The sequence below is a fragment of the Vanellus vanellus genome (assembly GCF_965231255.1).
Source record: "Vanellus vanellus genome assembly, chromosome: Z".
In the NCBI taxonomy this organism is placed as follows: domain Eukaryota; kingdom Metazoa; phylum Chordata; class Aves; order Charadriiformes; family Charadriidae; genus Vanellus; species Vanellus vanellus.
The window spans coordinates 61,298,940-61,321,446 of NC_138908.1; the positions used below are offsets into that span (position 1 = coordinate 61,298,940).

At 41.1% G+C, this 22,507-nt stretch overlaps 1 protein-coding gene across 1 annotated transcript in view; it reads left to right on the forward strand.

The window, feature by feature from the left end:
• The window catches only part of ANKDD1B (ankyrin repeat and death domain containing 1B), a gene marked incomplete at both ends in the record, with an annotated part of 28,080 nt that extends 6,819 nt beyond the window's left edge, over window positions 1–21,261 (forward strand). The window contains 12 exons of the mRNA XM_082498110.1: window positions 1,349–1,447; window positions 1,540–1,644; window positions 3,453–3,551; window positions 5,185–5,283; window positions 7,093–7,191; window positions 8,085–8,183; window positions 9,791–9,889; window positions 13,355–13,453; window positions 16,154–16,249; window positions 19,808–20,009; window positions 20,714–20,845; window positions 21,203–21,261. Of these exons, the coding sequence (XP_082354236.1) occupies window positions 1,349–1,447; window positions 1,540–1,644; window positions 3,453–3,551; window positions 5,185–5,283; window positions 7,093–7,191; window positions 8,085–8,183; window positions 9,791–9,889; window positions 13,355–13,453; window positions 16,154–16,249; window positions 19,808–20,009; window positions 20,714–20,845; window positions 21,203–21,261 (1,287 nt within the window). The remainder of the gene's footprint in view (window positions 1–1,348; window positions 1,448–1,539; window positions 1,645–3,452; window positions 3,552–5,184; window positions 5,284–7,092; window positions 7,192–8,084; window positions 8,184–9,790; window positions 9,890–13,354; window positions 13,454–16,153; window positions 16,250–19,807; window positions 20,010–20,713; window positions 20,846–21,202) is intronic.
• Window positions 21,262–22,507: the final 1,246 nt, after the last annotated feature.

Sequence of the window (22,507 nt, forward strand, 5' to 3'; positions counted from 1 at the left end):
AAATAACATGCGAGAGACCTGTCAATTCCAGTTATAAGCGGCTCCTGGCTTGACCACGTTCTTGCAGTGTAGGTAACCATCTCCTCCTTAGTGCTGCTTGAGTTGCTCTGACATGTTCTCCCAAGCTGCCCTGTCAGTGAATACCTCACATGCTACTTTGAAGAAATATACCCATCTTTCTGGACCCTATCAGCTCCTAAGCAAATCTTGCCTGGTTGTAAGCAACGTTTCCCCTTTTGTCTGGCAAGCTGAAAGGCATTGTCTGAATAAAGTACTCTATATAGTCTATGATGTAAATGCTAATAGGGTAGTTCTGCAAGAAATGGACAGTTTTCTTTAAGTAGCAGTGCTCTCTATAGCAACAGTTAGGAAATGGATCCCCGGATCTTTTACAGAGTACCTCTGGGTATAGCATTAGTGTAATTTTATTCTGTAGCTATTGTAAATTATTCTTCATAGCAAATTATTTTTCACTGTCTATGATCTAGATTTGTTGAGGTAATAAGGCGACTCAAAACATTTTATGGGTTTTTTAATTACCCTGATAGTGTGCATTGAAGCCAGGTTGGAAATATAGACTCTCCACTCATGTTGGGCTTCTATTAACCACTCAGAATCTCATTCTAATTAAGGATTACCTTTTAATTATTAGCTGTCTTTAATTCTTAGATGTTGTTAATCATCTTTGTTGAAAGACCGTTGGAAATGCTCCATGATAATTAGCTTACAGAGCTTAAATATTATGACATTACCTATTGTATTTGACAGTGATTGATTTACTCTCTGGAAATCAGCTTGATCTTACAACTGATAAGAAATAGAATGACACTGGCTGGAAGTTCCTTATCTCTATTCCTTTTGGCTCTAAGAAGTTAACAACAGGGTTTTTTTCATATAAGAGAAGAACAATTTGAGAGAAGAGAACCTTAAGAAAAGGACTAACTAGAAAATTGTGGTGACTCATGCAAGTATAGTCATTACCTATCATCACCTGAGATGTCATACACTGCACCCAGTGCTAGCTACCTACCTGGTTTCTGGAGAGACGGAATAATTTCCAGGTGATATATAATCCCCGCAGCGTAAAATGGGATCAGCCTTTCTCTGGCGATGCCAGGCCTTCTGTCAAGAAGAGGGTTGGCCTGAATATTTAGCTAGGTCTTGATGCATAACATTTAGCTTAATTTAAGTGAGATGAATCCCCCCCACACTGCCAGGTGTTAATACTGATTTTCTACGAGCCTGCAGAGCAGAACCCACTGATACACTGAATTAATGAAAAAGATTTAAAGAAATTTGGTATGAGGTATTTTGGTAGTAATTTCTGCCTTTATCATTTTATTTGAAGCATGGCCTGACAGTGATTCATCTTGCAGCTTGGACTGGAAATCTGGATATAATGCGAAAATTAGTTAAAGCGGGCGCTGATCAAAAGGCTAAGAATGAGGTTTGTTGATGAGAAATTTTTACCAACTCTAAACTTGTTTATGTTGGAAAAAAATCAAACTTGTTCTTACAGAGTTGCTTATGATGTTTCAGGATGGAATGAATGTACTGCACTTTGCAGCTCAGAACAACAGTGTTAAAATAGTTGATTATTTTCTCCAAGATCTTCATCTGCATGACTTGAACAAGCCTGATGGGGTACAGTATATTTCTTTCTGTTTATTTCTTTGATGTCATATAGCATCTATTGTGGGCAAAACAATCTTGACTTGGGGAATTTCAATTAATTTTTTAATTTATTGCCAGTTATATAAACTTTTAATTACTGATTGGGTATTGGGAAACATATAAGAGAAGCAGCCGGACAAGCACTTGGAGAAAACATGTTTCCTCCCTCTTTGCCTGTCTCAGCTGAACTCCAGACACCTGTTCTCTTGTGCTCCCTTTGCTTTTGCTGCGCTTGATGCTTAGTTCCATCGGTGAGGTGATGGGAGTCAGAGAAGGTTGGGGTCAGTCCACAGTGGTTTCTTTTTTTTTTTTTTCCAGTTCTTTGTTTCTCACTCTTTTCCTCTGGTCTAGCAATGGTTCTTCCATGGGCTGCAATCACCCTGCAGGTGTACCTTCTCCTGTGTCTCCTTCCTTGCGTTGCCTCATGTGTCCTCCTGTATCTCTCCTTGTGCATCCTGCCAGTAGTATTGACCACCCCTTCTAAAATATGTTTTCACAGAGGTATCATGTGCTTCTGTGATGGATCAAGTGCTGACATGTGGTGGGTCAGTTTTGTCTGTTGTGGAGACAGCTGGAAATCACTGTGACCAGCATAGGGTAGTCTCTGACCTTCTTCCATGTGCCTCACCACTGCACCCCCCTGCCCTTACCAAAACCTGCCAGTTATGACTAACACGGGCATATTTTGCCAATGTAGAATGTAAAACTACGTGCAGCCATCCTACAGAGCTGCACCAACTCTTCAACACTGCCCTCATCGGGTTTGCTGTGTTTTTGTTTTTCCTTCCCACAACAGTGGGATCTTGCTTTGAAGGCATACTTAGCTAAGTAGGATATTTTATCTTTACATGAGGAAAATTTATTCTTGTAGGATCTGTCACCAAAAGAACAAAGTTGCCCTATCCTTTTTTTCAAGTCTTGAATTGTAATGACTCAATGGTGCAAAATTCTGAATTCTTTCTACACATGACAAGGCTGACAAAGCATAGTTAATTCAACAAAACAAACCTTTGTGTTTTACGCCTTGAGAAAGGGAAGGTAAAGAAGAATCTTCTTTATATTGGCATTGTTTCATAATTATCTATTAGTTGCTTGCATGGGTTTTTTTTGCAGACTTTTAATATAGGCCACTATCAGGTAGTGAGGCTGTGTAACCAATTAGTTAGATGGCCTCGTTGTCTGACCTGTGGTATGGTTTTATGTCAAGATAACTTTCTGCAGTAGAGTTGTAAACAGTTGAAAAGTTTTTGTTAGTGTAACCACCACCAAATAAACCCCACTATGAATAGCACTAAATTCAAGCCTTCTGGATGAAACTTCTGAGATATGGTTATTCTGGTCTGTGCTTGCAGAATTCAGATCAAATGTGTTATGCCGTGGAAATAAATCTTGCAACTACTTTACTGCCTGTTTCTAAGCATTGTCAGACTTTTAATGACACAGTTCTTTTGATAAATATTTTCATAGTGAGAAGAATTAAGAATTAAATATTTTGAGCATATTTTCTGCCTTGTTACCATTTCTGAACAGTTTTCAAATATTTTCTTCAGGATATGTAAGATGCAAAATCTTTTTTTACACTAACTAAATATTGCCTTTTTTTTAAATTCTTGCTCTTCTTGTATGTATCTAATTTTTTGTTAATCTACTTAGTCATATGATAGATACATTTTTGTGCAGGGTAGACATACACATATGCATGCCATATATCTAGTAACTGGAAGCAAAGTATTTTTACTTTCAATAACATTGTCGTTTTTTCTGTAATTGTTTTCTAGAAAGGTAAAAAGCCATTTCTTCTGGCATCTGAAGAAGGCCATGTTGACATGATAAACAATTTGATTACTCTGAAGCTGTTTACGTCTGAAAAAGATAAGGTAAAGGTTTCTTTTCCACAGAAGTACAACTAAAAATGTGCTTATGAAAGATTACCTTGTTTCAGTGTAGTTACTACACAACCAAGTAATGTGAATGAGCCATACAGATGTCACAGTCATGGTAATGATAGATGTCAGACCAACAAATATACAAGGATGATGATTTTTCAGTAATTAGGGGAAGACAGTGGGACGGTGGTCTTATTGCCAGGAGACTTTTCTGTACACATTAGTAATTCATGTAAAACAAGACTAGTGCATGCAGACTGCTGGGAGAAGTGGAAAGTCTAGTGATTAAGGTGTCAGCCTCTGTACTGGGAGGTCATATTTCCCAGTTTTTCACTCTGTTCAGTTGTGTCTTTGTGTCACTGCTAAGTCCCGCATGACTAATTTTTCAAAGGTGTTTAAATACTTCAGGATGCAAATAAACACCTATAGGGATTTTTCAGAAGTGCCTTAACACTTCAGTTTGCTTGAGTTTGTGTTTGACACTGCATATTCAGGTATCTAAATAACTTTCAAAGTCTGCGTTTAAATTTCTTTACTCCTTACTCGACTATTTGTGGAATGAGACAGTTGGTATTTCTCTGCCTCTGAGGCATTGCGTGGATAAATACATTAAAAATTGGGAAATGGTCAGATACTGCATTTTTAGAACCATGTAAGTAAACAACCAGGAAGTTATGTTGTTTTTTTGGTATTCTGGTAATAGTTTAAAAGCTGCAGTGCAACCCAGAGCTCTGCTGTGATAACCGGTTTATCAGCAGAGGTCAAAAGACAATGCTGTCCCAGACACCTAGCAGGCTGAAGGTGTAACCAGCAATGATGTGAGGCAAATGCTGTGATCCTACAGAATAAGTATGTAAGAAGCCAGCACAGAAAGTCATCTCCTGGGTCACTAAAAGCAATCACACTGTATCCATAATTCCTAAAAAAGATTTGAATTCCCCCTCTGCCCCCTCCAGTGCTGTGAATGAAAAGCTTTTCTGGACTCTCATTTCTCTGAGGGTTAGCATTCTTCTCCTAATTTTCAGCTTCAGTTTAGTTTTAGCTTGTTTCATACTTTCTCTTGTGCCAGCGTTGTCTTTTAGCTCAAAACCTGCTGCTCTTCCTGAAATTGCTCTTTGTTTTTATTTGCTTGCTGGTGTGGATATTTTTTTTTCCTAGTTAGCTAGTGAGAAATTGTGCTGATGGTGAAGGAGATTGAAGATTGCCATGTTGGCATCAAAGCCACTACACGTTTCTATATACTTACCTGGGTTTTGGCCATTAATTTTTAAATCAGTTATCTTGGGGGCTTGGTGTAGTCCCCATCCTTGTAGGAACCACTATCCAAAGTTTTCTTCTGATTCATTTTTTAGGACTTAGAATTTTAGGTATTTTCACTGGTCTTACACTGCAGTTTTCAGAATATGAGACAACCATCTAGACCTGCAACGTTGTGTCTGCATATATGTGAAAAGGCTCTTTCAGATTAGTCTGAGTCTTGGAACACGCTGTGTATCTGCCTCCTTTTCCTTGTATGTAGAGGAGAGATGTATGTCAAAGACCAAATGCTTTGTGTTGGTTTTTACTTGATGTTTTGACTTTATTCTGGGTTTTAAAATATCTTATTTGACATTTTAATTTCAAGGACGGAAACACAGCATTGCATCTAGCAGCCAAAAATGGCCACAGTGAAGCTGTAGAAATTCTGCTCGAACAGTGGGAGGAAATAAATGACCTCAATGAGGTAAGGACACAGAAAGTACTGAAAGAGATAAAGTTAGAGATTTGAAAAATCAACTCAAAAATAACATTTTAAAGGAATAAATGTTGCACTGAGTAGATTTTGTTAGTTCTGTTGCTTTTCTAGTACCTTTGCATCCTGTTTCAATGTCCCTCCTGCAATAAATTCAGCTCCATTAACTCCTTCAATATCTCTTCCTCTGTTCCTCATACAGTGACCTTCCCTCCATCTCACATGCCTTTGCATGGTAGAAGGAAATATAGGAGAGCCAAACCTCCACCTTGTTTCCTGTTGCCCTACATTTCTGGCCCCGTGATCCCACTCCTTTTACCAGCTCTGGTGCTTTTCAGAGTATTCACTGAGCCAGTTCAACATGCATACCCAGCACATACCATTGCAGGCACCTCAGCAAAGGCATCTCAGATTTGTACCTTTTTCATCTGATCCCAATTGACTGCACAGAATTGGCTACAGACATTGCCTACCCACTTTTCATTCCTGGGTTAGTGTTGGTGAGCTCGGCCAGCATATTTATAAATTGCGTATTAGCCATGAAGGTTGTATCCCTGAGTTGATGCACTCATGAGCTTAATTTTAAGGCTTAAAGTAGGAGTGGTGGAGTGAAACACTCACTAACTACTCAACTCAGTGTTCCTGCTTTGCAAAGGGTCCCTTTGTCTTCTGCTTCTTCTGTGAGGCAGCTGGAATGAACTAAGTGAGTTAATTCCCTTTGTTGTGGGCTGGTGTGCCCAGTGCGGGAACCTGCCAAGTGTTTCACAGTCTGTTCTGCTGGCCCAGCAGGCTAAATGAGTAAGAGACACCCACTCCTGCCCAAGGCCCTCCTCTTACTTAATCAGCAACAGATTTATGGGTCGAGGGGTTCTCTTATCCAGCTTGTTTGTTATTTCCAGCTATGCAAGTTTTGAGGCACATGAGCCCCTTTGAAATGTGAAGGCTTCATGTTTCCAAGCCTTGTCTAACAATGTTGGTTCTGCACACAAAGCTTGTACTGCTTGTGACCCTGCCTTGCCATAGCTAATGGTGTGACTTTCCTGTCCAGCTGGAAATGTTCTGCTCTGTGGATAAACACATCTCTCTTTCCCCAGCATGAGCAAAGGACCGAAATATATTAAGCTTACCAGAGAAATGGTGGCAGGATTTTAAGTAAGGGAAAATCATAATTTGTTGATGCTTCTGTGAATGCTGAAACACTGGAATAAGTTTTAGTAAACCTTTGTGTATTTTAGGAGTTGAGAAGCAGGGATTAGATCATTGTGCACCTGATGTAACTGATTTTAGAGACTTGCTGTGGAGTCATGGAGACTTTTGGTGTGAGAAGATTTGAAATAAATATGCAACAGGATTATTTCTGCTAAAAGTGCTCCTTATAACTAGCACTAGAGTTGGGATTTCATCAGAAATCCATGGACTGACAGAAATTGGTACTTATGGTATGTGCTAGCATACTAGCAGTGTTGCCTGGTTGTAGCAATTGCTACCCACCGTCTTCATTTCTGTGCCTGTTACTAGCAATCTTCTTTGAAAAGAGAGTGATTAATATTTATGAAAGTTATCTGTATTGTAAACATTTGCTGTACATCTGTCCAGATAAATGTCACCTGTCACTTAAGTGTCTGTGAGTTGCCATTTCATTTAATTGTTAATTTAGGAGCACTCAGGTTGCATTCTCTTGTGACCATCTCCTCTTTTCTCTTGAGCTGGATGAGTCTGATTGAGCTAACCTGTTTTGTGTCACAGCCTTATAGTCACATGGCTTAAACTGGAATAGATGTTTTCTCTCTGTTGGTCTAGAACAGAGAAACTCCATTTTACTTGTCTGTTGAAGGTGGTCATGAAAAATGTGCTGAACTCTTACTGGAAGCAGGGAGTGACAGCAATATTTTAACTCGGGTATGTATGCAGTATCCCTCCAGCATACAGGTACTGGGACATCCTGGGCTGTGGGAGGGACCTTATCTTCTCTTTTTTGTGTGTACTCACAGTATATTTGCTCTGCTTATTTTTATGAAATGGTAAAATAGTAAATTAGTTAATAAAATAGAATTGGTAATACAGAGTGCTAACAGAATGAAACTAAAGTGGAAGATATATTGCATAGATTTATTTGATAGAGTACTGTGGTGGAGCTTTTTTATTTACTGTATGTCCAATAGTAGAACATATGACAAGGAAATGTAACCAACTAGAGTAATTGAAAATCCTCCTTTTTGGCAGCGTATATGACTAAGCTGATGACAAACCTGTTCTCCACATCTGGTTGCTGGACTCAAGTCCAGCTCACATGTGTTGAATGGCCTTGGCTTGCCCACTGTGAGAAGTTTATGATTCCACAGACTGAGAGCTTGTTTGTTTTAGCAAAATTATTATGTCAAAATTTTCTATTGATTTATTTTTAAAAGTTTGTTAATGTGACTGTGCTTGCTTGTTAAAAGTTAAACTGAACTAACAGACTAGGAGACGTTTTGGCATTGTCGTTGTCTGTGGCGCAGAATAGCTGACAATGCTAATTTATAACTTTCATAAGAGAGACTGAAAGGGACTATAGAATACCGGTGTTTTTAGCATTTTTGTTGTGATATAGTAAAAATGGGAAGTTCCTCCAGTATTTACAAAACCACATCATGCTAACTGCTGATCCACTTCATTTCTATCAAAGAGAGTTTTTTGGGGGGAGGGGATAATGATACAAATTTAAACGAAAGATTACCCTATATTGATAGCTCTTTTTAGTAATGTTTTTCCAGCAACAAAAATGTGTTTGCTGTCTCTACCATTTCTTTCAGAACAATAGCAATGCTTTGCAGATTGCAATTCAGAATGGACATCTATCCCTGGTTGATTTTCTTATTGATAAGAATATTGACCTTGTTCCTAAACCTGAGGTAAGTGTATATCAGTATAACTCTTCTGCTGTTGTTCAGCCTGTCCTGTCTTTTATGGCCTTCCTTGGGAATTCAAACAGCTCAATGAGATCAACTCTTTCCTTATTTTTTTTACTATACACATTATTACGTGGTTTATGGATGTTGGTTATCAATATGTATGAACCAACAAAGACAAGGCCTGGTTGCACAAACCCAGTGAGTGCCTGGGCAGACTGGTGCAGTGCATTGTAGAGGTGGTTGGGCTAAGCCAAGGACCAGGTATTAGGAGTAGATGAGCAAAGTACCCTGCTTGAACTAAAAATCAGTAAGGCAGGCCTCCCTGTGTGCCATGGGCAAAGAGTGAACACTTGTAACTGATTTTGAATAAACATAAATAAAAGGTAAATAAGCACCAATGCTTTCACCCTCTGCACTCAAAGCATATGCCTTCAAAATCTTCATGCCACCATTCTTTGGGGTTTAAAAAGAAAGAGTTACTCCTAATATTAAAATCTTTTCTCAATTTAGATATCACAGTTTTTCTTGCATGTGAGATTTTCTGTGAATAGGAAATTATTTTCCACTTCTACAGTACGGGATGAAAATAGAATCTGGGTTTCGTGACTTATCTGCCATGATCACTGGCCTGTTGTGTAATGTTATCAAGGAAGAACAATTTATGATGTGCTTGAAATGATTTATTTTAAAGATCAGGCAGTTGTTGTGCTGCTTGTTCTCATTGGCTTTCTGTAGCAGAAACAACTCGTAAAACTGTAACTTACATTTTGGAAACATTTCCAGTGCAATTTTGCATAAAAGCTTGCTTTATTTTTCTGTAGCATTGAAGAAATGGCTGGGGTTATAAAGACACTAATGAACTGGTGTCTGGCACCCGTGAATGGCGCTGGCATGGAATTATTCTTTAGCTGTACTTAATAAGAAACTGATGAATCACAGGTTCAACACACAAAGTGATCTTGCCCATCTAATTGTTGGCTTGTGACTGGTGTTTGATCTGAGCCCCAGTTATTTTAATAAATTATCACTCAAATCAAAAACCTTAATTTCTTTCTAGCTGTAATTTGCTTTTTGTAAATATGACAGCAAGTCAGTTTACTATGAAGAATATTTCCAGCAGCAATGTGTGACAAGAGTTTATTCCTGGGAAGTGGATTTTGACATCTGTTTACCCAATGCAGAATTAGTCTGTCTCCAGCCTATTCAACTAAGGGCAAACCCAATTTTCTGAGGGAACAGAAATATTACCCTAAGGTCTCTATTGTCAGCCAAGGTAGCAGCACATCCCAGGTATGAACACATAAGAGGAGTGCCTTGCCGCATTCCTAAGTGGTGACAGACTGATACGCACCCCGTGCACTCAACATTTCCGGGTTTCTCAGCTGCATTTGGTTACCTGCTGCTGTTGGTGTTGCAGGGGCAGGAGCAGGAGCTGGCTACCATCTCTGGCATAAATCTGCACATCAAGGTTTGCTTTCTGCAGACTTGAGCCTCTGTTAGAGCATATTGCCTTTGCAAGGGGCAGATGTTAACAAGAACCTCTTTTTGTTTGAGTGAACTTCTAATAATGTATCCAAGCATAATAATTTATTGTTTTCCCTCCACAGCAGAAGAATTCCCCTCTCCATTTAGCAGTCATCAATAATCATCTAATGGTAGTAAGAAGCCTCTTGGATGCCAATCATGATATAAACTCCTTAAATCATGTAAGAAAAAACTGGGAATTAACATAACTTCATTGGTAAAGAGGACATTATGTGGATTTTGCTTGAAATATTTTTTTCTTCCTTACGAGCTCAGGGTACAAGAAAATAGGAAGGAAGAGGCAGTTCCCTCCTTATCTTTCTGTGTGTGTGCATATGTATTAGTCACGGGTACATGCTGTGCTAGTATTGTTTGTGCAAGATAAGGATAGCAAAATATACTCAGAAAATATTTGGATTAATTTATTGTTCGAGTGTTACAATTCATGCGAAATAATTGACAGAAATATCTTAATGGTATTGTAGCTCTGAGGAGAAGGATCTGGGGGTCATGGTAGACAGTAAATTATCCATGGCCCAGCAATGTGCCCTTGCTGCCAAAAGGCCAATGGAATCCTGGGCTGCATAGGGAAGAGTGTGGCCAGTAGGTCGAGGGAGGTCATTCTCCCCCTCTACTCTGCACTGGTGAGGCCACAACTGGAATACTGTGTCCAGTTTTGGGCTCCCCAGTTCAAGAGGGACAGGGAACTGCTGGAGCGAGTCCAGCGAAGGGCAATTAAGATGATTAAGGGCATGGGGAAAGGCTGAGAGAGCTGGGACTCTTTAGCCTGGAGAAGAGAAGGCTGAGGGGAGACCTTATTATGGCGTACAAGTATCTAAAGGGTGGGTTGAAGGAGGACAGAGCCAGGCTCTTTGCAGTGGTTCCCAGAGACAGGACGAGGGGCAATGGGCACAAGTTAGAACACAGGAAGTTCCGTTCAAATACACGGAAAAACTTCTTTACGGTGAGGGTGACAGAGCACTGGCACAGGCTGCCCAGGGAGGTTGTGGAGTCCCCTTCTCTGGAGATTTTCAAGACCCGCCTGGATGCAGTCCTGAGTAATGTGCTCTGGGCAATTCTGCTTTAGCAGGGGAGTTGGACTAGGTGATCTCTAGAGGTCCCTTCCAACTCTGAAAATTACGTGATTCCGTGATTCTGTATTGATCTCAGAGGGAAACCCAGTGCAGAGTATCTCTTGGCTGGGATGGAGTTAATTTTTTTCATAGCAACCCACGGAGTACTGTGTTTTAGATTTGTGACCAAAACATTGTGGGTAAAGTGCCAGTGTTTTAGCTGAGCAGTGCTTGCACAGCATCAAGGACTAATCTGTTTTACACTCTGCACCCCCAGTGAATAGACTGGGGGTGCGCGGGGAGCTGGGAGGGGCCACAACCGAACAGATGACCCGAGCTGACCAAAGTGATGCTCCACACCAGACAACATCACACTGGATGACGAGGTCACAGGCTTCTGTGGCGCAATCAATTAGTACATTTGGCTGTTAACTGAAAGGTTGTTGGGCTGGGATGCTGGCATCTGTTTTCCCCACCTTTACTAGGATTGTTTGGCCCCTGCTTGGTGCTGGTGGTCCACCACCTCCACCACTGCTAACACCCTCAGGTACTGGATACCCTCCTCTGTGGAAGGCCATGTGATGTGTGTGCTGAGTGATGCGTGATGTGTGCCAACATATTTACTTTGGTGTTGGCTTGCTTGATGCTTGATCCTTTTTTTTTGCTGTGCAAAACCTCCTGTAATTGTTAATGACCATTTTCAGCTTTTGCTGTGTTGTGTATCCCTTTGTTTTGCTTTGCCCGGGAGAGCCATGATAAAAGCACTGGCCTTGCGCCTAATCTGGTATATTTGGGCCCTACGCTGCTGCTGTCTGGGTACTCAGAGAACTATCTCATGGAGAATCAGAGAATCATAGAATGGTTAAAGTTGTAAGGGACCTTAAAGATCACCTAGTTCCAACCCCCCTGCCCTGGGCAGGGACATCTACACTAGACCAGGTTGCTCAAAGCCCCATCCAACCTGGCCTTTACACCTTCCCCCTTCTCTCCTTGGAGAGAATGCTTTGTGGAGAGAGGAACGAATGGCACCTACTCCTTCTCCTCCAGGATAATTTACTCCCACTTTCTTGTAATAGCTACTCAGTTCCTTGAATATCCTTGTGTAATCAGACTGTTCACACTAGTCTGTGTTGTGAGCCTGATTTTAATTATTGTTCATAAACAACTAATTGGGAATGCTACACAGGAGTGTGCCCAGAGGTGGTCAATCCTTGGGTGGATGGGTGTGTGGGAGGAGTTGGGCAGGTGCCTGGGGCTGTTATTGCCTCCAATAGGATTTCACGCCTGAACAGGCAGGTAGTTCCAGGTAACTGGTACACCATTTGAAGGTGGAGAGCCTTGCCTGCCCTGATGAAACACAGAGGCTTCTAATGCTGTGTTGGGGCCTGGCCCATGCCTACTGAGCTGCCATCCAGTGCACTCCTGTCTGAAGTTACGTACAATAGCTGCATACATATATCTAAATTATTGCAGAAAATAAAGTAGGATGTATTTTGGGGGCAAATTTATGAGGTCATGTGATCATACTGTATATTCCCAGAAGAGCTGATGAGAGACTCTAAAGTGGAACCCTGAGGCTGGTGTTTCTTTGTATGTAAGGTCTTTGTGTTTGACTCTGCAACCTGTAAGTTCAGTTCTAAAGGCCAAAAAAGTTCTCTAACCAGACCTACAGAATATAGACTAGCAATATCAGAGAAGCACAGGCACAAACCCTTTAATTTAAAAGGATGCTGTGTCACATGAAACATGCTAAGGGACATGTCCAGATATGCAGGGCTTCCAAAAATGACAACATATCTTATTAGCTGCTGCATTACACCCATAGATGTCTGAAATTTTTTATTGTAATACTCTGTACAAGGATAAATATATAAATAGGTTTTATTTGGGTACATGAAATTATGTCAAGACTACACAACCCTAATTTCAGACCCCAAAATTAGACTTGAAACTGAATGCCCCTTTAGCTGTATTTATTGTCAATGGTTTGGTTTTGTTTAATGTGCTTTTTTTCCCTCCTTTTTTTTGTTTGTGTGTGTGTATGTGGGTTAACATTCACTGAACCCATTATTTAGCAGGTAGAATTCTGCTGCATAACATTGTTTTGTGGCAGGGCTGGCTAACAAACCCTGTAGACTGTGACGCAGTGTACTGCTGAAAATTATGGATGTCCAGTTGTGTTTGCATGAATTTCAGCAGGGAAATGTTTACTCAAAAGAATAATCTGGGTGGGGGTTGGCAGTTGCATGAAGCACTCTGTCCAAAACACATTTTAAGAGGGAAGAGAGAGAGCTCATTAGGTTACGGTACATTAGAGGGGCACGACAGCAACTTTTTCCCTGAGCCAGATGGAACTCCTGCCTGGTTTTCCTGTGGAGATCCCAGATGCTCTCTTGTTTGCCTGAAACAAAACTGGCAGGTAGATCACTCAAAAGTTAAATGTTTTCATTCTGTTCCATGTTTTCTCACCAAGGCCACTTCTTGTTGTGAATCTTCTTGAGATTCAGACTGTGAGCAGTCCACTTCTAAGAGGAAGTTTGGCTTGTTGTATTTATTTGGTGTCATTAATTCCAGAGGCAGGAAACCCCTCTACATCTGGCAGCTGATCTTGGCAACGTGGAGCTGGCGGAAGTGCTGCTGAAGGCAGGCTGTGATCTCAAGACCGCGGATAAGGTAGATTGCATTCCTCACACATGCAAGGATTTTATTTTTTGTTTTATAACTTTCTTCCCAGAGATGCAGGAAGCACTTGTTGCCAGTTGTCTTTCCTAGGTAAAACTAACTGTTAGTTGTTGCAAAGAAAGTCTCCTTTTAATATTGCTGTACCTGCTGCTTGCAGAGATCTGAAATGGTTTTAGTGAAGAGCTGTAAAACTTCCAAGCTGTGTAGTTTGAAGGGTAAACCCTGCTGCCAGAGACCTCTGATTGGAAAAAAGTGGAAAACAGCCTGTGGCTGTTGTAACTGTGCACCCGCAGCCAGATTCATTGCCAGGAGAGGCACAGGTACTGCCAGCTTCACTAATTGCAGTGATGGTGACTTTGCCCTTTAGCACTCTGGGCCATCTGCAAATGATAGTGCCATGTCCCTAAGAAGCCATCCCAGATCTGTTCAGGTGGGTGCTTAGACCCTCTTGCTGACGTTCAGCCTGGAAAGACTGAGACAAGAATGGCAATGGCTGGAAGAATTAACAAAGCAGAGTCTCTGGAAAAGTGCTTTTGAAAGGACAGAGTACCAAATGAAGTTTTTACAAATTCTGCTAAATTACTGCAAGACAGAGCTAGAGCAAGAGCTTCCTCTGTTTATACTGTTGCCACTATATTGGTTTTCTGTGTGACTGAATTGACAGATTTGGTGTTTATCATGAGCACTATCTAGCTCTTCAGTAATTTTCATGCACAAAACTGTCCTTATGAGGAGTAAAATTTTATGGAATAGGATCATCTCTTTTTTTCCCTAGCCTGATGTGAGGCTCGGGGCTCTGACTGCAGATGACATGGTTGATGTGTTTTGGGAGGCTGAAATAAGATGCTGCATTGCAGTTAAGCCTTCCCATTCAGAGTCATGCCTTATACTAGCAGGAGAGCTGCAGTTGTCATATGGGCTAACCCAGAATGAAATCTTATCCACTTTAGACAGTGACTTAGCCGTTGGCAGGCATAGAAAATTACTTATTGCCTGTTTTGACCTTAAGAACCTGCAAGCCTCTGGGCTGTGTAGTGCCCTGGAATTACAGCAGTGTTGACAGAGCTCAGAGCATGTTATGAGAATATGGCTCTGAGCCAGCACAAGTTCTGCCACCTCTTTGCATTGGTTTTATTTCTTGGAATAGTTTCTCCCTTGCCTGTTTGCTGGATGAACCCACAGGTCATGCCACTGCTGGGAACATCCACAAGTACAGCCCTCTTTGAACTAAACTGGTGCAGAGATGCCAAAAATGTTCCTGTCCTTACTGAACAGTAGGCAGGAAAAAGGGGAGCCTGCTTCAATTGCAGTGTTTTCCTGGCCCCTGTGCCCTGGCAGCAGGAGTCCTGAGTCTCCAGAGCATGCCATGCATCCGCACAAGTTGCAAGCTGTTACAACTCAGGAAATGCTCTCTTGGGAGATCCTCCTTCCTCCCATCTGCAGATATAATTGTCATTGGTTGTGATCGATAGTGCAGAAAGCGCTTGCCTGTGTGCAAGACTGCTGTGCTACATGAGCACGCAGGACACCAGCAGTGTCTGCACTAGCACAAGAGACCAGAAATACCCCCTTCTTCCACCCCCTCCACCTCCCTGTGAAATGCAAAGCACCTTTCCAGAGGTGGGACCTGAGGAGCTTTTGTGGTCTGTGGACTCTTCACGTATAAAGTATGTCTATACTATAAAGATTTTGCAAAATGTAAATTTCTTGGCTTCCAATGCAATGCTTTTCTAAAACTAGGCTAATTAGAGTGATCTGCAGCAGAGCCAGGAGCTGGAACTCAAAGGTATATATCAGGGAACTTTATAATAACTGGAGAGTTGAAATGCCTTATAATTTAACTACCGAACCTTCTAATTAAGGAGTTGGCTTCTTTTAAGTCCAATTTTCTAGAATGTCTGGCACTTGATATGTGGAGGATACCCTGAATATTTAAATCTGAAGCAGTTTCACCCAGTGCAAATCTGCTGAAAACAGACAATTGCAGAGAGAAGTGGACAATTGCAGAAAGAACCTTGCAGAGCCACTGAGATGCCTTTACATCGCAGTGCTGATAGTAGAGATGTGTTCAGATCGACTGAGCAGTCCTCTGCAGCTGGAATTAAAGCAATGGCTTTTAATTTCTTTGACTGCCTGTAGCCATGAAACATCACCTTCAGTTTTGCTCATTTCAGTTGTCTCGTCCAGTGAGCCAGTTTTTTTTTCACCATCCAAACCGAGGTGCAGGTTTGCCCTTAAAGTTGGAGGTTTCCAACTTTGGCAGCCTATCCATCTGAAATGCCAGTTTAACCATAACAAGGGAATGGACAGTACTTGTGGTAGTTTTCAGCCTGTGGATGCCCGGGCTTGCATGAACTTGGAAGCAGTGACTGGAGAGCACAAGCTGGTGTGAAATGTCGAGCAGTCTGAGTGCAGGAGGTTTCTGAAAGCAGCTGTACCTCACCAGAAATTATTTAGGGGGAGTTCAATGCAGGAAAAAATTGACCACCTCTGGGCTGAGGGGATATAGCTCACGCAAAGCATAGAACTTTGATTGTAGCTGCCCTGAAGCCATAAAATTGTGGTAATACATTTTCTTGAATAAAAGGGATGGGGTAGCCCCCCCCCAAATGAAGCTCCTGTGTTTCTTCTATGACATACTTATCCTCGTATATATGAGATAATGTTTCAATTCACTGCCTCTGCTTTCAGCATGGAAAAACTGCACTAGCTGTGGCATCAAGGAGCAATCATGCCCTCATTGTAGATATGATCATTAAAGCACAAAGGTATTATGCCATGAAACAGGTAAGAGACATCTTTCATTTCAGTGAAGAGAACTATAAGGGAAAAGCTGATTCTGATTTTGAAGCACTTTTTGCCCGAAGTCGTCCCTTTTGGAAGGTTGCATGACTGGCCTTGATAAATTGAGGTTAGGATTGGGAACAGGAAGGTCTCTACCCCATCCAGGTTTTATTCCTGACTAGCTGTAAAATTTTACTGTAAAATCTTACTGTTTTCCTGCAGCATACTCTACACACAGACAAAAAGAGCCAGAGAGAGATTCTGACCCAAATTCAAACTGTGCCATCAGCATCAGGGCTGGGATGACCTGAATCCTTGTTGATTCCTGTGTCCTTTGGTACAACAAAATTTGTGGTTGAAAAATGGAGTGCAAGTGTCTGTCACTCCTCTGCTAGTAAGGGAACCGCTGCTTCAGCAGGAGCTCCCCCTTCTGTTTTATGTGTGTTAATTATAAAACACAGTCATTGAAATGGGAAAGAACCAGGCAAAAAGTATGAAGGACACAGCTTAGATTGACCTCAGATTGTCTGAATTTCTAACCTTCTTTCCCTAGTTGTTGTTTAAACACAGGCTGCTTAGTGATGCCCGTCCTTAAAGGACGGAGAGTCAGATGTATTAAAGTGTAGGTTACCATTATTTTGGCCTGTGTTGGCTATCCCATGTCACTTATGAATCTGTACACAAGTGTCTGAACAAGAAAAGCTTAGCTTAGTAATTCTTAAAATCAAAGGAGTATTTGGAGCTGGGCTGCTGGGGAGGTCCATTCTAGAGATGTGCCTTAAAACTCAGACCCAGCCCAAATGGGTCTTGAAAATTCAGGATATCTCATAGCACAGGGTCTTTAACTGGGACCATTTAGAATTCTGAGAAAGTTTATTTATTCCGTCAATGAGAGTTGTAGGAATGAGCTGCAAAGAACCTGCTGTATCTACACATTTGATGAAAGGGAGGTATTTCATAGGATGGTAAAGGTTCATTTTAGGGCATATTGATGCTCCATGAACCAGTCCTGTATTGGCTTGCTCAGTTTCTCTTGTGTGGAGCCACAGGTTCATGTGGGCTCCCTGAGAAATGATTAAATTTGCTGGGTTTTGACACAATACAGTTTCAAGCTCTCTCAAATACACTCTTTGTTTGCAGACTGGTCCTAGCGAGGCAGTAAAAGTTATCTCTTGTAGCATCCACCATAAAACCTGGAAGAAGGAAGACACTAACAGAATCTGTTTATGTAGAGCAAGTAACTCTGTGAGAACCAGAGCTAGCAAACCCGGGCAAAAGGACTGGTGAAAGGAATTCATGTGAATGTCAGCTCCTGCACTTTTGTTGCTGAGCTGCCACACAAATCTGAAACTTCATTCCCATTCCTGCCTCCTGCTAGGGAGTGTTAGTATTACCAGGTTAGCCAAGTGCCTCCTGGGCGGTATATGCATATTGATCCTGCTCGAGTGCAGGCACAGGAATTAGTGATTTTTATCACCCCTCTCCAGCCCTGTGTGTCCAAATCCATAGCACTTAATGTTACAGGGCACTGGGCCGGTAAACCACAGATCTAGATTAATTATCGTGAAAAACACATCTTTGAACTTCCTGTGTTGTGCATATTTGATTTGCATCAGTTCAGCTGGAGTTGTCAGGTACATTAATGTGTCTTTTGGCTTAAAGGGGAATCAGAAGTGAAGTAATCTGTTGCCAGAGGAGACATGACAAGCCTGACAGCAGTGAGGCGATAATGCTCCTAACCTCTTGGCATTGTTTACTCAGTTGCCTGAGCAGAAGAAAAGATATTTAAGCAGAGGGTTTTCTGTGAGAGCTCCACAGATGTTGGGAAATAGAAACATAAGTGTTTGCATCCCACCGCCTGAAACTAAGAGCACAGCCTTTGGGAAGCAGCTTAGCTCTTACCGTCATGGAATATGGCATTCTTCAGGTGGTGTTACCATATACAAAACTACAGCATTTTGAACCATTATTGTAACAACTGTCTTTTTGTTACATTGAGCTGACTTATCATCTGTGACAAGGTATTAGCTACAAAAGAAAATGTCATGTTGCTGCGGGGAAGTGCATGATACTAATGCATATAAGTGTCTTGTTCTGCTTGCCTTTTTTTCTTTTTAGTGATTCTACTTAGTCCTTCCCTATCATTGCCCAGGCTGTTTTGAGACTGGATTTGAGGGCTGCTGTTACTGTCCCAATCTGCCATTGCCTAGAGACACAATTAGCAGCAGCAGAGAAGCTGTGCTGCTGCAAAAGGGAGGAGAAAAAAGGCGTTTTTTAGTGGTGTTTGGTTTTGTGGTAGGTCTTTTTTTTTTTTTTTTTTTTTAACTACAACCTCAGAACACTGAATTGGGGAGAGCCTGAAGCTGTCCTGTAGAATGCCCTAAACCTCATCTTGCAACTGTCAGGAAGCATAAAATAAAGTCTGCACCAGAAAAATGGAATCAACGATACATGAAAATGCTTAATTACTGAACTAAGATGCTTTTTTTTTTCTTGCAATACTCTCCTAAGGTTAGCAAATAACCCTGTTGTATTTTTCTGAATTTAATCTGGAATGGAATATTTTATGCTTAGCACTTTTAAAATGTGGCATGTTGCCATTTCCTTTTTCTGCTTAGTATCTGCTTTGTAATCCTGTATCAACTTCCTGAAGATATTTTCCAGTTTGGAGACTGATTTGAAAGAGGACTAGCACATAAACAAAATGAAATATGAAAGTAGTTTGATTTTTACCTATACTAGGAATGAGGCTTTTCCCTGGGCACTGCTCAGCTAGGGCTGAAATCAGTGCTAGACATGGCTTTTGCCGAGCTGCCCAAACAAGTAACCCCATCACTGCTGTTTCAGGTGAGCTGTGCACACGGTAACACCATCACTTTTAATCTGGAGGGTAAAATATTTGTGGTTTTAGTTTCAATCTGATTTTGTGTATGCAGGCACTAAAATGAGGTCCGGTCTCATCATGCATATGCTTATTGGCCCTTAGACACTTTGCTGAATGGGGCTCTGCACACTAAACCCAGTGGCTCATGCTGCCACCAAATGATCTGGTAGTTCCCACTTCAGCCAAGTGTAGCTGATGGGGCAGAGGTGGGAACAGCGTGAGCAAACGCAATGCCGATGGTGCCCAGCCTCTACTCGGGGAAAGGTCAGCACTTTGAGAAGCAAGAGGAAAGAGCAAGAACTGTGGTTGAAACCCAACCATGTTCAAAACGTGACATGTAAAGTAGCCAGAGCCAAGGAGCACAGAAGTACTTGCTGTTACTTGCTATTGTGTACCAAGTATCAGACAAAGAAAGTGGTTTATTTTGCATTCAACTTAATAAGACGTAGCAATAGATACAGGAGGGCTTCGCTTCTGTTCTGTTTGTAAGACTGTAATAACATCATCCATGCTGAGACACCTTCCAAAGCACTCTACTAACCAAACACAATTCCTTTACCTGCACTGAGCAAATCACCTGTCAGTAGCTACATATGGCTGTACAGGACGCAGTTTTCACTGCTCGCTAAGCAAAGGTTCCCAGCTTCATTACAAAATCTACCTGCTTTCTTTTTCAGGAACATCTAGCAGCTCATAGTGATGACGGGTCAGGCTTTGGCTTGTCCTTCAAACAAGATCATAGCACACAGACCAAGCAAATCCGTTCCTCCCTTTGGAATCTAGCATATAACCAGTTAAAACCCCAGGAATGGAAAAAACTGGCCCTGTTCTGGAAGTTCACGGATGAACAAATTAAAGCTATTGAAGAACAATGGACAGGTAACAATATCTGAATGGCTAGACATAATATATAAGGTATAAACACCACAAGGCAGAGCTGCTTTTTAAACTATGTATTACACATACATGCCGGCCATACTGCTCTTACTCAAATTATGAAAAAGAGCAGTAAATAGATACGAACCTTGTCCCTGGATCTTGGGAAGCAGTGCTGTAGAAGTACAGGCCATTTCTGTTCTCCCTCTTGGCCTGAAGGAACCTTCATCTTTGAAAACCAAGAACAGGAGCAGTGACCAGCACAGATGGGTCTTGCAGGCCACGCTGCAAGTGAGGACCTGGGGAACCTTGAGACACAGGAAGACCTTGTTCCTGCTTTGTCTTCACAGTTGCCATGAAAGAGCATTTTCTGTTTCCAGGCATCTCAAGTGCTGGGAAAGCAATACCGTTATGGCACGCATTATACTCGTTTATTACTACTATAGGCTATATTTCCACATGTTGAGGAAACATGAAAGGAAAAAAATAATTTTAAGATGTATTAGCTTTTTTTTCCCCTCCCTTTACAGTAGCATTAGGATAAAACTAGAATTTTTGTTTGTTTGTTTGTTTTAACCTTTGTAAGTCTCAGTCTTCATTTTGCTTCTAGGTGAGAAAGTAAATAAGAGTAAATTAGTAGGTTTTAAAACCTGTCAGAACTCTAAATGTGCAAAATCACAAAATACACTGCTTTGTGTATTGCATAGGGAAAAAAAGTTACAAGGAACATGGAAACAGAATGTTGCTCATCTGGCTACATGGTGTATTGCTGGCTCATCAGAACCCTGTCAAGCATATATATGAAGATCTGGTGGAAGCAGGATTTCAGCCTTTAGCCGGTAAGTTGTTTTATGGTGTACAGAGCACATTACAGTGCCCCCTGTGAGAGCGCAGTGCGGTGCTGAGGGCCCTGCTGGTGCGGGGAAGGTGTGACCCTGGCCAAGCTGCAGGACACTCTCTTCCTTTCCGGGACTCTGGCCCTGCTGGGAGGTGAGATTGCTTGAGGAAGAGCATTTAAATGAGACTTGAGATTTCTAAAGGAAGATAAAAATGTGCAAACTTCGCTTCCTTATTTTGTCCTCTAAACCTGGTTAAAATGTGATCGGCCACATCACATTCAGTTAGATTACTCTGACCTTGTGACCTTGTAAAAAGCAGAGCATATCAAGCAAGCGTTTTTTCCTCTTACCTTACAGAGAAGATCAGAGCTGCAAGTAGCACTGATACGGACCCCAGAAAATGTGCAATTTCATGAATTCATCAATAAAACATGGCATATATGATGGAATTACATGCCAGATGGAAAGTGACTTTCAAGTACAAGTAATAACTTTTCTGGAAACAAAAACCCATTTTGAAGTTATACGAGCTTTTCCAAGCTAGAAGAACTTGCAGTCCTGAAATATTGGTTAGTTTTTTCTCATATGCGTGCTATACAACGATCTAAGGAATTTAAGAGTGAATGGCTGACTGGTAATTTATGACTATACTGCTAAGCAAGAACCACCCCCCTACAATTTCTACACCTTGCTTAACACTGATACACTAATTCCATACTGGAACTGCAAATTAAACTATTTTGTGTTTGACATTAAATGTAAATGAGATGTTTTCTACCTGAAAGAAATTAAATTTAGGAAGTGAAAGTTACGTGTATAAATCAACACGTCCAGAAATAGGCTGGCACCTGGCCTCATTTGGGATTCAGGTTTTTATAAAGTCTTGCTAGAATTACAGCGTTCCTGTCTGAGAAGGACTTTTCTCGTGTTTAATTAGTGCTAGGACTATGACAAGTCTTTCTTCTTCAGCATTTGATTTATGCAGTTAAAATTACACCAAAGTGTGATGTCTAAAACCATGTGCGGCTGGCTGCAGAATTTTCTATCATGGTATAACCTTGTATACATACTCAAAAAGAACATTTGATATTTAACACTTAACACATGTAGCAATTATTTAACTATTTCGTGTTCATGTCTTGAACTAATAATTGGTAGTGTCTTGCTGAACATGTTTAAAGGCTTTCTCATTCTTGAGTATGTTTCATAACTGAAAAATTATGTAAAATTTTTATCTTTGTAGCCTTCCCTATAACAAAATAGCAATAGTTTCATCATGTCACAGAAGAATTGAATCGCCTTGTCAGTCTATGCATAGCTAGTATTATTTTGTACTGAATCTTACTGTTTGTACTAAACAGGCGATGATCTATATCTTAGTCTGAAGCCTTACACCTAAATGCCCTCTTGTGTGCAACCTGCTTTGACATGGCTGCAGAGCAGCACAGAAATATGAAGAACAGACAGGTAAATCATCAACTTTTGCAATTAGGGTTCTAAGATCACAAATTATTAGATCCTGACAGGTATGCATCAAGTTCTGCAACGTTAGCTTGGAAAACGAGAATGTTTAGCAATTTGGTGGACTTGGTACCTCACCTGGCCCAAGTTGCACCCTGGGTGTGAAGTATACCACTCTGTTATTCTTCATTTGAGTATGCT